Below are 17,441 nucleotides of genomic sequence, written 5' to 3'. Positions count from 1 at the left end.
TTAATTTTAAATTTTATGACACGTTTCAGTTTAATAAAACTTGACAAAGTGGCATCACATATCTGGAAAAATTTTTACCAACTACAATTTAATCTTTCTTTTTTTTTTCAAATTTTTCCATATTTTTTACTGTTCCTGAATTTTCTCGTGTTTGTTTTATAAGTATTTAAAATATAAAGATGAATTAAGACCGAGTTGAAAGGTCTCAGGTATCAAAATTACGAGAATACAATTTATTATGCAATTTGTTCAGCTGTGTTTGATAAGGAAGCGATAAACGGAGAAGTATTTGGACGAATTGAAGTATTTGAAAAATCATTGAAGATAAAAGTCAAGTATTTACATCCTATAAAACGAAGGTACCAGACTTTATTGAACAGGATGAAGATGAAATTTTCAAGTAAGTTTTTCTTATGCATTTCTTCTATTCTTTGAAGTGGCAGATTTCACAGCTTTACATCATTTTCTTCCAAGTTCAGTCAAAATTTGCTTAACGAGCACCTCTCATAATAAGTAATTTTCATTACAAATAAAACAAAATGCAAAAAAAAAAAATGCTTAACGAGTAGAGAAGAAACACCGTTGATGTCACAAGATGGTTGGATTGTATCAGACTGTGCTGAGGGCTTGTTTAAAGAAAACCCTTATATCTACATAGAAGAAATTTTGGTTTGATAACGTTGTCGAACACGACTCCGAGGAATCTACGCAAGTGCCTATGGAGCCTTATTCGACGAGAGTATGTCTCTGGACAAGATTATGGGGCTGAAGGTAGATAGCAACAGGAAGAACATTACCAGAACAACTGGAGAACTTAGAACTGTGAACTAGTTTTCTCCATTAAAGTTCATGTATACAAAATAGAATTTAAGTAAGACAATAAAAATAACATGGTTTTAATGAAAGACAATTTGATGGAATCTGAATATAAAGTTATTGCTAAAAGATTTATCTGAAATCAAATATAGTCAATATTACCGGTAAACCAGCTGGTCGCCCGAGGTTTCTAGTAATTAATAATAACATTGCCATTTGCAAGAAAAGATTGAAGCACAAAGGTCTCTTTTAACAAATGCTATATTTTTAAGCAAAATTTTGAAAATAAAGATCGTGACTTAAAAATTTTGAATAAAACAATCAGAATAACTTTTTTAAAAAAGAACTTCTTTTCAAAAACTTATTTATTTTCTGTTAAATAGTTTTAGAGGCAAAGCTAATTTTTTTGGGATGAAAATTAGGCCAAGGAAATTGTTATTAGCACAAAAAAATGAATTGAGTGAGAGAAAAAAAAAGATCTACAAAGATCTATAAACCTTGATCTATAATCTCCCTTTTTTTCCTCCATTTTTCGTGCAAAATAGTTCACTCGCCTACTATTTTTAGATTTTGGCAGTTTTTATTTTTTTTTTACAATATTACTGTGTGTATTAATTTCTATTTTTACAATCATAATCATAATAGTAATCAATAAGTCTTAATAGCATTCAATTTAATGTCTGTTTTTCAAACGTTAACTCGAATTTTTTTATAATCGAATATTCAATCTTTAAATATCAGTCACGGGATTTTTGTTCTTCAGAAATTATCTCCTGAATTTATTTCCTTCGATCAAAATAATTCTCCTTTCTACGACAACTTGCTCGTGATTAAATTTTTTAATATTCAATTTTAAAACAAAAAAAAAATGTGAAATTGATTGAAAGAAAATTTTATTTTCATTTGAAGTATATTTTTAAACATAAATGCATACATTTTTTTCATTAGATAATATTGTTTTTATTGACTTAGATGACTCATTTTGCAGGTACAGATTTATTACAAAGAAGAATTTCATAATTTTTCACTATGGTAAAATGACGGGAACACTTGATAATATATCTGATCATAATACATCTGGGACAGCATATCCATTTTCTAAGCATGCGCATCCTCCCAATGAACAACGGTGTGATGCACGACATCAAATAAAACATGAATCAGTTACCCCTGGACCAAGCTCCCAATATCCAATATTTTTCCTGAAAAATAATGTATATTTTTCCTTATCTTGAGTTGGCGAGCCCCTCTCTAGGACTCTGAGAATTATTGACTTCAACCCACGCCCTCATTGGGCTTGAAGTTATCCAGATTCATAATAAAATATTAGACAGAAAGAAAAAAAATTGTTATATTCTTAATACTGCTTAACTGAAGAAATTAAACCTCTAAAAAATATTTAATTTTTGTAAGATTTCAATCTCATTAACACAAAATGCCTTTCAACACTATTATGATATCTTCAAAATATTGTCCGGCATTCAAAATATCGAACAATAGGGTTGAGATATTGTGCAATATCTTACGCTAATAGGGAAGAAAAATATTCCGATTTAATAAACTAATAACACTTGATGCGTTAAAATCACAATTTTCAAATAAAGAAATATTTTCTATTACACCTTATTTAAAAAAATAGACTAAAGCAAACATTTCACTTACATTGATTGATGGATGACATAAATAAAATAAATCCCATGGATAAGTTTCGAACGATAAACCATCCACATAGGACAACAGCTCCCACAAATCAATCACATCCATCTTATATTAATTGAAAAAAAATCAGTAATTCCTAAGAATATTTTCTTCTTTCTTACACAAATATTTTGTCACTGACGCATAATGTTGTCACACTCCAAGCAAAATAACAACAAGCACGGATAGATGTTTTTTTTTTCTTCCGGTATTTCAACTTGGAATCAAACTAAGAAACAGTTTCATGTTTTTGTAACTATAACACTTTTGCTCCAAAACTAGAGAATAAATATAAGAAAACACGTGTTTAGTGGTGACAATAACATCCGTTCACTGCAACATACACCGACTTTGTGAGAATTCTCCAAGTTCTAAAACAGCTGGTTAAAATCGTTTGGCAAACGTTTCCTGTTGATTTGATCGTCTGCAGATTTACGTCTGAATTTATGCTAAATACGTTCGGGTGCCACTCTTCTTAAATGCGTGGTTGCCTTTGGCAAATATCGTCCCGGACCGGGAGATGCGCTACGTCGAGTATCTTAAGCAATAATGGCTAAAGAGGACTCTTGGCAGAGCGAACTGCCTTGTGCAATTCATAAACAACCCCCCTCTCCCTACTGACGCTTCAGGCTTACGCTTTCATTTTTTTCCCCACCAGCACTTGACACTGAAAACGCACTCCAACCGTTGATAGTCGTCCAGCTGAAACTTAAAAATAGCTAAATAAATGTTTTATTTTGATGCGGTTTTCTGTGCGTCCTTTTTTCAGGCATCTAATTTTAGAGAGGTGATTCATTTCAGCCTCGTCAGGACGCGTTCGCAGATTATCCGGCAGGCTAAGAGACATAATTTTTTGACAACACTTCAGCGAATTAGGTTGTCGAGCTAAGCAGGTAATGAATGACCGTGTAACGAACAGAAGACAGGGGATTAATGAGAGTCGGAGTTACTTTTTTTTTAAAAAAGGAAGATGTAATGCCCATTAAGCATCTCGCAGAATAAAGCGATTCTGAATGGTACGAACTGTAGAAGAAAATGTTATTTTGAGATACGATTGTATTAGGTCACGGTTTTTTTAAGTTATGGATCTTGACCCCAAATGAGTGAGCATTTATAAATTTTAGAACAGAATTTAAGGATAGTTTTTTACATGTTTTTCTTTGAACCATTTCATGTGCGCAATGATATTGTTTTATAATTGTTTAAAATCATGTTTAGTAAAAATATCGCTTTTAGAATATTAAAATATTTATATTTGTTAAATACATCGTCAGTGAATTATTAATAAATTTCTGTCAATTTTTATAACCCTTAAACCCCTGTTAAAAATTGCTATTTAGAAAAAAATCATTTAGAATTCTTATAATAATTATATGAAAACTGTTAAAAGAACTTTATTTAAGTTATTTTACTGTATAAAATTAAATCTTTATTTTATAAAGACTACTAAACTTTATAAATCTTAAGTTTCATTAAATTGTTACATGTTTTCATTTATAACTTGTTTGCAAAATGGCCACGGCAGCCTGATGATAAGGTCTCGTTTTCGAAACCGGTGCATTCTGAGTTCGAGACCCTGTTTCCATTGAAGAACCGATATGTAAACGGGTTTATTGCCTCTAAAATCTGTAGGTGCCAAATGCCCTTCCTCTGGTGTAATACTGAAGCTTGGAGAGCGGTTTACCAACTCAGGAATCGTCCTGTTTATCTGATCTTGGTTCAAAATTATGAAATCAAGCCTAGCGTCGTAAAACAGCCTTAGTGCTGTTTTAAAACGTGGCGTTAATATAACTAAACTAAACAAGATGGTTCGTGAAGATGAAATTTTGCAAGTGGTTTTCTTTCACCCACTTCTGATCTATTCAAGTTCTAAAACATGGTTCAGTTATCTGTTTCTTGTGGCAAAATAAGATTTCAATACTTTTGGAACTTAATTATCAGTTAATCGATTAATTTTAATTAAACTTCGATTCCATATGAGTATGTATGAATATTGCATACCATTATAACTTGTAAGGAATTTGAGAAAAAATTCTTATTAATGATTCATGTTATTTGTAATAATGTATTATTAAATATATTGAAGAGTAAAATTTAATAAAAATTAAAAAGCTTATGAAATATGATTTAATTAGTTTAATAAGATAAAATATATTTTCTTCATCAAAATTTTTTTAAGTAAGTACAAATTTGAAAAGAGGGGCGTTGAAAAAAATACCATAAAGAAGTTAATCCACATTTAACATGATAAAGAAGAAAATTATTAAATATTTATTAAAAAAATTAAGTGCAGCATTAACATGATTAAAAGAACCATTTTTTTAGAGTATTTAAATCAGTGTATTCAGATTTTGTTTTAACGTTAATATTTTGAATAAAATATTTATTTAGTATACCTTAAAAAGCATGTTTTAATTTCTTTAATTCTGATAATCAAAAGCCAAATTCATTAAGAAAATTATCTAGACTTTCTTAAATTTTTCAAAATAATGCATTTAAGAAAATTTTTTATTTCTCATTAATTTATATTTAAATAGCAGTTCTTATTTTATAACTAACTATATGTGGGGGAAATGGGTTGAAATGATTCGATGTGTTAAAGAAGAAAGAAAAGGCATAGTTTGGAAAAAGTGTAACAAAATTAAAATTAATCTCTACTAATAGAAAAAAAGGGGAATGTGTGTGTGTTTATAGGTCAGATTGTTTGACTTGACACAGCAAAATTTTTTATTTCTCATTAATTCATTTTTAAATAGCAGTTCTTATTTTATAACTAACTATATGTGGGGGAAATGGGTTGAAATGATTCGATGTTTTAAAGCAGAAAGAAAAGGTATAGTTTGGAACGAATTTTGCCAAAATTAAAATTAATCTCTACTAATAGAAAAAAAAGGGGAATGTGTGTGTGTTTATAGGCCAGATTGTTTGACTTGACACAGCAAAATTTAATGCTTAGAATTGAAATGCACTAGGGTTTGGCGGTTTTTCAAACCCGGTTTAAAGTAATTTGGTCACATTTGAAAACCGTTTTTTAAATTAAGAAAACCGGTTTAACGAATTCAAATTTAAATACTAAAATAAGTTTGAAATTATTATATGCTTTAAAAGAACGAGTTCAAGAACACCTCTTTTGCTGTTTTTGCAAAATTCACAAAACAGCGAAGAAACTGTACTACTGTACTTTCTTTAACTTCAAAAACCATTGAAATTATTAATTAATCTGGAAAGATATTGTCTAGAATATTTCCGAATTCTTATGTGGAAACCAATTCCGATGAAGAGCAAATCGAAGAAACTACTCATTAGAGTAATGCTTTTTTAAAAGAAGCCACGAAAAAATCAATTCAAAAGTTTCTTGAAGACTCTGAAGAAAAACTAAAAAAATCCAAAGACACTGAAAGCTGGATTTTCATCATTTGAGTCAACGAATAAAAGAACAAAAAACTTAGATTTGTTATTTGATGTCGTGAAAACTATAAAACCAAGCTTAGTAGCAAGTGAACGAGTATTTTCAATTTCAGGCAACATTGTGTCCAAACTTAGTCACCGTTCAGTGGATATTTTATATTTTTTTAAAATCCTATTTTCTTAGGAGAAATAAAATTTAGTGAAAATAATATAAATATTATTTGAAACTTTTGTTTGAGTTTTCGTTATTTTGTGTAAGTAATATATATATGTAATCTTTAATTTTTATTATATTTTGACTTTGATATTGGTTTCGTTTTTTGTTATTTTATGCAAATTAAATAAAATATTTTCCCTATTCTATTTTTTTTAACAAAAATTCGGAAACCGGCTAAAACCGGTTTTTTTTGGAAATATTGAATTTTTGTATAGACCCTAAAATGTACGCTTTGAAACTTTTTTTTTTTTTGAAATTTTAGAAGGAATTTTAATTAATCAAAAATTAAGCAACATAACTCGATAATTCCGAATAAAAATATTATAGAACAAAAATAATTTTTATACTGTTTTAAATTCAAAATATTAAGTTCTCATTAATGCCAATTCATTTACTGTACAGTTTTTGTATATTCTAAATTAATATTTAAAAATAATTTCAAGCTTATTTTACAACGACATTTTTCCCTGTTATAAAGAAAGTCAAACAATTTTCATTGTTGCTGCAAACATTTGATATCGAATTGTTCGTCTCTTGTTGATGATGAACATATTCAAGATAAAAAAAAAGCTAGGCCAATCCAACATAGGTATGCGGGTATGAAGACGATGAAAAAGTGAGGATATAGTTTACTTTTCCATGAAAGTATTCTTCCGATGCAATTTTTGAAATTTTGTTATATTTAGGTCTATCTTTACAAGTAAACAAGGATGAAATTTTTTTAAAATATGTTACTTTTTAAACAGTTTTAGATAGATAGTTTTCGTAATAATTGAAAATTATCTCTTCCGTTTCAAATTAAAATTCAAATTTTTGGTGAGATGATAGAAAATTAGAGAGATGAGTTACAGAATGAACAGAATAATGTAAAGCCCTAAAAACAGCACGCTTTATATATCTATAAAAAATTTGAAGTATAAACATATGTTGCCGAGAAAGCTATTAAGTGTAAGCTACAAAAAACATTTGATTGGAAATTTCAGCAACCATCAATCCTGGCGAACTGTCTGATCGCCAAAGCGGTCAGTAAATAAGTAAAAGTAAAAATTAAGATTCCTGTCAGTAAATACTTTAAAATTATAATTATAGAGTAATATTCTCTTATCATTTATATTAAATTTTATTCGATTTTAGAAAAAAAAAGGCTTAATAAAGGCACATAAAGGCACCATCTTTTCTCGACTTGTTTGCACACTTAGATAAGACAGTACAGTCTTTGTCATTCTTCTAATAAGGGCTTGCATCCCCCGAACTTATCAATAAGAGGAGGAAATATACCAAAGTCTCGAAGGTTACGGTAATGTCTGCAAGCAGGCATGTTACTCAATCTTCCCCATGGAGTTTAGTATAGATAAAGTATGATGCGTTTTGTACTTCATAAGACAATGTTATAACAACAAAAACAACACAAAAATGAATATTCAGTTTGGATATCCATACTAAACCTAAGTAAAGTACGAGTAAATTAATACAACATAACGAATAAGTTGTACATGACAAATATTTATTTATAATCTGCAAAATCTTTAAGTTTATTTTATTGTTTTATTTTTGTTTTCTTACTCATATACTCCTCCCCTCCCCCTCACACGTCGAAAAATTTAATGAACTTCCAAAAATGAAATGATGCGAAAAAAATAAATAAAAAACTTAAATACATCTTATGAATGTCAGAAATATAGGAGATTTTGACTAAGCAGAATAAGCAACTGCCTGTGGCAACTTGGATTCAAGTAGGGCCGAAGGCAAGTCATTTCAAAAATGTGTCTAGTTGCCCACGTGCTTAGTCTGGTTACCATTTAAATAAATTTGTTTAAAATACAAATTCTATGACTTAGAAAATATTAAAATAACAATATGTGCATACATTGATAATAAAGATAAATGTATAATAAAGATAAATAATAATAAAGATAAATGTATGTATGTGTGTTTGCTCCTCTACAGGCCAGACTGTTTGACCTACAGTTACCAAACTTGGCACATACTTTGGAGGGATGGAATGTGCTCATCTGTGTGATTGCTTTGAAATTTTAATTAATTAAAAGTTAAGCGAAATTTTGGCAATTTTGTGATAATTTCATGAAATATTATAGTTCAACGGTATCAAAATTTTTCGCCATATAATTTTTTCTATTTAATTTTAATAAAGTTTAAAAATATTTTAATTTGATTTTATTACAATATATTTCGTTTTTTATGTAAAACTTAGACCGGTACCATTGTTACTATTCTGCATTTCATTCTGCCTTTTTTTTTCTGTTGTGATTAAGATATGAAGATTCGATTTATTTTTCTATGTTGAGTAGATTGCAGTATGCAAAACACTTTCAGCAAATGCTTGATATTTTGTTGTATTAAATCTTTAACTTCAGAGGCATGCAATGGTGTAAAAATTTTAAAGTGTCCTCAATTTAGAATACTGCAATTTTTCTTTGTGATATAATTGATTGTATAAAGATGGATAAGGAAACTACGGAAATATCAAGAATAATGAACAGAATAGTGTAAGACTTTTGAAATAATTTTACATTATAAATCGATCAAAATTTGAAGCTCAAAAATATTTTACTGAAGAAACAATTGTAACAATTAATCCTGGAGGACCAACTGGTCGCCAAAGACAGCTAGTATTTAATAAAATAAAGTATAAGTACATTCCTTTATAAAATTTAATGAAGAAAACTATTCATTTATTGTTGATATAAGCAATTGATATGTTCTAGGTAAACATGCATTTTAATGTTATATTTGTTGGTAATTTATTATTTCTTTGTAAACTTTTATAATAATTAAATGCTTATATTTGTAAGTAAGGAAGTGATTAATTAATTAATAATCATGGTTAATTTTTCAAGAATTTTTTTATTTTTAAATGTATAATTTTAAAATGGATGGATAAAAACACAAATATTTTAATACAGTTACTAAAATAAATCAATAAAATATTGATTAAATTAAAATTTTTTTTGAAATTTGAAATTGAATTGAACAGTTATTAAAAAAGAGGCCTAATAATATTCATTGCCTAAATGCACAAATGCCTAAAGTAGTCAGTCATTGGTTGGTAACAGGGTGGAATTCTGACTAGGCAGATCAGGTAGCTAGCTACCTAGGGCTGCAAGGATAAAGGAGGATGTAAGCATGTCGACAAAAATGGTGTTTTTAAACTTTTTACAATCTAATCAAAAACTAAACAGAAACAAAATAAAAATTGCAAAAAATACAAATTTTATGAATTAAAATCTGAACGTGACCGTTTATGTAGGAAAAATTGTTTGTCTTATTTGTTTTATTACGTTTGTTTTGCAATTTATAAACATCGAGCATTTGCTTAGATAATAATGTGCACAAGCGTGGAACCGCGCAATGAGTCATAAGAAACAGATAAAAACAAATAGATTTCCCGGGGTTATTCAAATGAAAAACGAATTTAAAATAAATCATTACCATCATATTAAATTAAAAAGCTGTTGAAATATGAAAGCAAATTTTCCAATTTATTAAATTAAAAATCTTTTACGATATGTAAATAAATTGACCTGTTTATTAAATTAAAAAATGCTCTGAAATATGAAAATGAATAGTCCAATGAATTAAAATTAAAAATGTATTGAAATACGAAAATAAATTCACCATTTTATTAAAATTAGCTGGAGGCAGTGGTCTTCCCAAAACTTTCTCGGATATTCACTAATAAATTTGTCATGTCAGAGAACCCCACACACGGCATTGGGTAGTATAGTTACAAAATATTAACCTTTGCCATGAATTTAACATTTTTACTGAATCTAGCAGGCGATTCTTGGAGAGAATTTTGGCGATTAATCACTAGCGCGCGGTTAATAGTATCCGAATCGAATTTGTGTTTTAGATGTCTTTTCCCAGCCAATTAAAACAAAAATGTGACACAAAGCTACAGCTGTAGTTACAAAATCGCATACCAGATTTGGTATATTTCAGTTATTAGGTTTTGAGTTTTCTCGTTTATATGTTCCTAAAAATACAGATCACCAGATGGTCAACCCCTCATTAGATTTGTCTCATAATTTGACAGGTGTTTGCACTGTAAATAAATATACTGAATTTTATTGATCCAGGTCTCTTCGTTTAATAGTTATCTTATATTAGAGCAACCGGACCGACAATCTCCTGATTAGATTTTCTGAAAATGTGATAGAAATATACAAATGTGGTGTAAAGACCGTAAACCAAATCTAGCTCAAAGCTTTTTGAGTTATCTTTGTCAACGTGTCTCCCGGACTCAGAAAGGTCTGAAACATGAAGATTCGTCGAAATCTCGATTTCGGATTTTTTTTGACGATTGCAATACTTGATATATATTTTGTGTACGAGAAAGTAAAAACATAAATTTTACGAAGTTATTCCTATAAAAAACGAATCTAAACTAAATCATCACCATCAAAAATGCAGTGAAATATAAAAATAAACTGTCCAGTTTATTAAATTAAAAATGTACTGAAATATGAAAATAAGTGAAACAATTTACTAAATTAAAAATGTGCAGAAATATGAAAATTAATTTATTAAAATTTAAAATGTGTTGAAATATGAACATTAATTTATTGAAATTTAAAATGTGTTGAAATATGAACATTAATTTATTGAAATTTAAAATGTGTTGAAATATGAAAATGAACTGTACAGTTTTTAAAATTTAAAACTGTGATGTAATGTAAAAATAAATCGTTACCATCACGTTAAATTAAAAATGCTTCGAAATATGAAAATAAATTGTACAATTTATTAAATTAAAAATGCTTAGAAACATGAAAATAAATGACCAGTTTATTAAATTAAAAATGTGCTGAAATATAGAAATTAATTTATTAAAATTAAAAATGTTTTGAAACAGGAAAATAAAATGCCCCGTTTATTAAATTAAAAAAATGTTGAAATATGAGAATAAATGACTCATTTTATTAAATTAAAAATGTATTAAAATATGGAAATAAACTGTCCAATTTATTAAATTAAAAAAAAAAATGTTTTGAAACATGAACATACGTTGTCCAATTTATAAAAATTTAAAAATGTGTTGGAGTAGGGAAATGAATTGTCCAGTTTATTTAAAGAGGGCTTTATATTGTGCCCTGCTTATGAGATAGATACCCCCTAAGAGACACAAGACTGTAAAAACAATTTTCCAGAAAAATGACGAAGAGAATCACAAACCAAGCGAATTCTGTTCACTTTAAATAACATCCACTTTAAATTTCCTAAAAGAGTTTGATAAATGTTGGCGCCAGTGATGACGTCACGCTTGATGTCAATTTACGTAACGATTTGTGTCAAGCTTTATTTTAGCAGCAGTTTTAGGAAACGCGCCAAATTTAAATTTCGCCATTCGTTTTGCTGAGGAGGTTGAAGCAGGAATAGAAACATGTGGTCAGAAACCCACGTTCCGGAACTTCATTCATAAAGCGAAGTGAAATGAACGTACGCAGGAAAGAAAACATTGCAGTTAAAAAAAAGAAAAAGGGTTTAACTCTTTTTATTTTTTAGGATAAAAGAAAATACTTGCGATTAGATAATCAAAATGAATACCCAAGCAAAAGAGACTCTCAGAAATTATAATAAGTAATGTTGCGACAAGAAAAGTAAACTACACAGTTTTAGAAAGAATGTTGACAAAAAAAAAAAAAAAAGTGAAGGTCTATCTAAAAAATGGAACAGAAACTAAACCAACTCATGATTTTCAGTTCATCTGGTTGGAAAGCTGCCAGTAGAAATGTTTACTCAAGAAAGTTTCTATTTGACTAAACTGCAAGATAAATCACAATTTTTACTTCTTTTTCGTACACGAAGTATAGAGAAATTATTATAATCGTCAAAACATTCGAATTCGAGATTCTGAAGGATCTCTATATTTTAAACCCCCCCTGACTAAGAAAAACACATTTTTGAGAAATGTCTGTCTGTATTTGGTTTATTGTCTATACATTAAATTTATAGATTTTTATCAAATCTCGAGTAAAATCTAATCTGAGCAAGTTTGTCTGTCCGGCTGTTCGGAAGTAAAGAAAGAAGAAAGCTAGATCAATCAAATTTGACACTCAGATTTAAAATCTATATCGTAGGCAGCTATCGAATTTTGAGCACTATTCAACTAGGAGCTGAGCGTCTATCGATTTGTACCCACAGAAGCATGTAAACATGATAATTCGAAAACGCAATGAATTAAATCTATATATTTCGTTATATGATTTTGTGATTACAGTTGCAGTTTTTGTGTCAAATTTTGATTCAATCGGTTGGGAAAAACATGTCTAAAACGCAAATTCACTTTTCAGACATTATTAACAGCTTGCCTGGAACTAATTAAAAACGTACCAAGAATCACACACAGATTCAGTAAAAATGCTAAATTCACGCTAGTGGTTCATAACTATTGTACTCTAATGTCATGCAGCCGTTTTCTGCCTAATTCAAGGTCCATAAGGTTTTGCTGGTGGGTGAGATGATAACACCTTTATCAGAAAATATGCGAGAAAGTTTTGGAGAGACCACCCCGATGAAAAAAATTTGAAACTTTATTGAATAAAATTTGTTAGAAAGGAAGGAAAAAATATGGTTATGTTGGCTATGCACTTTTATTGCTCTAACCAGAGTTTTTTTAGCTGCTATTTAATGATCTCATCTGAATGCAGAATTTTTATATTTTCTCGTCTACGAAGAATAAATAGAAAGGAAAAGAAAGTAGTGATAAATAAATGCGAAGAGAAATGATTGTAATAAATACAAAAATAAATACAAATGAGTTCAAAGAGAAAGTATCATAATCGCCAAAAAACTCTTTAAGTTAGATGGAACTCAAAAACGCTTTGAACTAGATGGAAGAAATTTAGTTGTGGTTTTTATACCCATTTTATCGATTTTTTATTAAAATTTGAGCGAAGTCCATTTGAAAAAAGTCTGTTTGTTTGTTCAAGTACAAGCGAATACTCTAAATGCAAAATAGAAAGAACAGGATTAATAACCAGTAGGAGTGGTCTACCCTAAATTTTCTCGCATATTCTGTCATAAATTTGTCAAGCCAGAAAACGTCTTACATTGCAATGGCGTACAATAGTTTGAAATATTAACTTTTGGTTTGAATTTAATATTTTTACTGAATCTATCGTGTCATTCTTAATGAGTCATTTGGGGATAAATCTTAGCATGTGTTAATATTATCTAAAAATCGAATTTGTGTTTTAGATGCGTTTTTCTCAACCCACTGAAAACACCTTTGACTCAAAACTGCACTTGCAGTCACAAAATACCATATTTGATGCATTTAAGTCAACGCGTTTTTGAATTATAGCGTTTACATGCTTCCGAATGTACAAACTGTTAATGTTAACCCGTCGTTGCATTTGGCTCAAAATTTGATAGGTGTCTACATTTTAAATGTTAAATCTGTGTAACTAATTCTCTTCATTTGGTAATGATTATGTAACTTATACATGAATTACCGGACGACGGATAAACTCTGAATAGATTTTACTCAAAATTTCATAGAAATCTACAAATTTGTCTGAAGACTGTATACCAAATTTCAACCATCTAGTTCAAAACGGATTTTAGTTATCTTTGTTACAGACATGCAGACATTTTCCTAAAATGTGTATTTGGAACTCAGGGAGGTCTAAAACGTGGAGATTCATTAAAATCTCGAGGTCAAATATTTTGGAGATTACTATACAGTAGGTAAAAACTGGTATACAGTTTTGGACTCTGAAATGCAGATTGGAATAGAATTTTTAATGAAATCCGACAACAGAATATTCATCTGTAGTTCTGTACATTTTCATCCATATATATGCGTTAAGTAAAAAGCATAATGAGTTAAATAAATGAAATTTAGTATGTAATCTCGTTCTTAAAATAGATTTTTTGAGGCAAATTTGGCTTTAATCCGAGGCGCTTTCGAATCGCCTATTCGGGTTTCCTCGTTATATTACGAATGCCTCGTTTACGTTATATTAGAAATGTCATGCACTGGATTCAGAAAATAAAAATGTGAGCACTCGTTGCATTCTCGGCCTTACTCAAGATCCATCATTATTTTGTTGGTAGAGGAGGAACAACATAGCTACCAGGCAGCATGAACTTCAGGGTACTTGGTTCCGTACAGAATTATTATAACAAATCCTTTTTCACTGTCATACTAAACTTAAAAATTCGTTTTATACCATACTTCCATTACTTATCATATACTATAATTTCAACTCCACAGATTTAATCTTGGAAAATCCTTCTTCAGTGACAATGGGAATTTGTAATCAGAGGTAAAATTTGAAGTAAAAACTGACTTTTAATAAACTGGAAGCAAACAGAGCAAATTTTCTTATTATTTCATAATATTATATTCGTAATACACCTTACTTTATGTTAATTATACTTCTACTGTATATTAATTCATAATATTATGGTTAATAATATTATGGTATATGATAAGTAATGAAGGTATGGTATGAACACGAATTTTTAAGTTTAGTATGGCAATGCAAAAGGATTTGTTATAATAATTCTGTACGGAATCAAAGAACTGCCTTCATTAAATGAATCAAATTTTATTTCTGATTTCGCACAGGTATGTCAAATAAACTGACAACATATCATTTAACTTGATATGCAGATCAATTGAGATGCAGTGTTGAGATATTTTATTTCTGATTCGGCACACATTCTAATGAATCAAAGGACCGGGTACTCATCATTTAGTTAATAAGGCAATGCAAAAGGATTTGTTATAATAATTCTGTACGGAATCAAAGAACTGCCTTCATTAAATGAATCAAATTTTATTTCTGATTTCGCACAGGTATGTCAAATAAACTGACAACATAATTTATATAATTTAACTTGATATGCAGATCGATTGAGAGGCAGTGTTGAGATATTTTATTTCTGATTCGGCACACATTCTAATGAATCAAAGGACCGGGTACTCATCATTTAGTTAATAAGGCAATGCAAAAGGATTTGTTATAATAATTCTGTACGGAATCAAAGAACTGCCTTCATTAAATGAATCAAATTTTATTTCTGATTTCGCACAGGTATGTCAAATAAACTGACAACATAATTTATATAATTTAACTTGATATGCAGATCGATTGAGAGGCAGTGTTGAGATATTTTATTTCTGATTCGGCACACATTCTAATGAATCAAAGGACCGGGTACTCATCATTTAGTTAATAAGGCAATGCAAAAGGATTTGTTATAATAATTCTGTACGGAATCAAAGAACTGCCTTCATTAAATGAATCAAATTTTATTTCTGATTTCGCACAGGTATGTCAAATAAACTGACAACATAATTTATATAATTTAACTTGATATGCAGATCGATTGAGAGGCAGTGTTGAGATATTTTATTTCTGATTCGGCACACATTCTAATGAATCAAAGGACCGGGTACTCATCATTTAGTTAATAAGGCAATGCAAAAGGATTTGTTATAATAATTCTGTACGGAATCAAAGAACTGCCTTCATTAAATGAATCAAATTTTATTTCTGATTTCGCACAGGTATGTCAAATAAACTGACAACATAATTTATATAATTTAACTTGATATGCAGATCGATTGAGAGGCAGTGTTGAGATATTTTATTTCTGATTCGGCACACATTCTAATGAATCAAAGGACCGGGTACTCATCATTTAGTTAATAAGGCAATGCAAAAGGATTTGTTATAATAATTCTGTACGGAATCAAAGAACTGCCTTCATTAAATGAATCAAATTTTATTTCTGATTTCGCACAGGTATGTCAAATAAACTGACAACATAATTTATATAATTTAACTTGATATGCAGATCGATTGAGAGGCAGTGTTGAGATATTTTATTTCTGATTCGGCACACATTCTAATGAATCAAAGGACCGGGTACTCATCATTTAGTTAATAAGGCAATGCAAAAGGATTTGTTATAATAATTCTGTACGGAATCAAAGAACTGCCTTCATTAAATGAATCAAATTTTATTTCTGATTTCGCACAGGTATGTCAAATAAACTGACAACATAATTTATATAATTTAACTTGATATGCAGATCGATTGAGAGGCAGTGTTGAGATATTTTATTTCTGATTCGGCACACATTCTAATGAATCAAAGGACCGGGTACTCATCATTTAGTTAATAAGGCAATGCAAAAGGATTTGTTATAATAATTCTGTACGGAATCAAAGAACTGCCTTCATTAAATGAATCAAATTTTATTTCTGATTTCGCACAGGTATGTCAAATAAACTGACAACATAATTTATATAATTTAACTTGATATGCAGATCAATTGAGAGGCAGTATTGAGATATTTTATTTCTGATTCGGCACACATTCTAATGAATCAAAGGACCGGGTACTCATCATTTAGTTAATAAGGCAATGCAAAAGGATTTGTTATAATAATTCTGTACGGAATCAAAGAACTGCCTTCATTAAATGAATCAAATTTTATTTCTGATTTCGCACAGGTATGTCAAATAAACTGACAACATAATTTATATAATTTAACTTGATATGCAGATCGATTGAGAGGCAGTGTTGAGATATTTTATTTCTGATTCGGCACACATTCTAATGAATCAAAGGACCGGGTACTCATCATTTAGTTAATAAGGTCATCATTATAGTGAAAAAGGATTTGTTATGACATGATGTGAATTCATAGAGTGTATGATAAGTAATAATATTAAAGTATGAACCATTCTTTCATTAAATCAAGCCATTACTCATTCACCATTACTATATATTAATTTCATAATATTTGCTCATTATTTCATAATATTGCTTATTGTCTCATAATTTATTTTAAATGATTTTTTTTTTTTGGCATCTGAGGAATTTTTGAAATTTCTGATGAAGCATGAAAGATGGAGTTCACCGATCAATAACATTAAATAACATTATAGTATTGAGCATTAAATAACATTATAGTAACGTGGTTAATTAATTAATTAATTACTAAATTTTAAAAATATTTAAATATAGTGATGTCAACGAAAACATCATCAGAACTTTAGCACTTTTAAGAAGAGAGAAGAAAATCGATTTTAAAATACCATATTACTAAATATAAAATTTTAATTTTCAAAAAAGTGTATAAAAATATCTGCACTATTTTCACAACATTTTTAAGGCTATTAAAATAATATGTCTTTGAAACTGCTAAAATTTGATGTCTAAAAATATTTTCTTAGGATGTTAGGTTAAAGCTTTTTGTTACACCAATAATCCAAGTTAAGGCATTACATTCAGGTAAAAGAGATTTACTTGAAAG

General features: G+C 29.1%; 1 protein-coding gene across 2 annotated transcripts in view; it reads right to left on the bottom strand.

Moving 5' to 3' along the window:
* The window catches only part of LOC129965651 (tyrosine-protein phosphatase non-receptor type 4-like), a 59,357-nt gene that overhangs the window by 30,654 nt on the left and 11,262 nt on the right, over positions 1-17,441 (bottom strand). Inside the window, exon 1 of one of the 2 annotated variants that reach the window (XM_056079733.1) lies at positions 2,479-3,027. The exons of the other annotated variant lie outside the window; for it this stretch is intronic. Within the exon in view, the coding sequence (XP_055935708.1) occupies positions 2,479-2,580 (102 nt within the window). The 5' untranslated portion in view covers positions 2,581-3,027. Of the gene's footprint in view, positions 1-2,478; positions 3,028-17,441 lie in introns of those variants that run through there. 2 annotated transcript variants of the gene reach the window in all.

Source organism: Argiope bruennichi, chromosome 4, assembly GCF_947563725.1.
Source record: "Argiope bruennichi chromosome 4, qqArgBrue1.1, whole genome shotgun sequence".
Lineage (NCBI taxonomy): Eukaryota > Metazoa > Arthropoda > Arachnida > Araneae > Araneidae > Argiope > Argiope bruennichi.
This window is presented reverse-complemented; position numbering and strand designations above follow the sequence as displayed.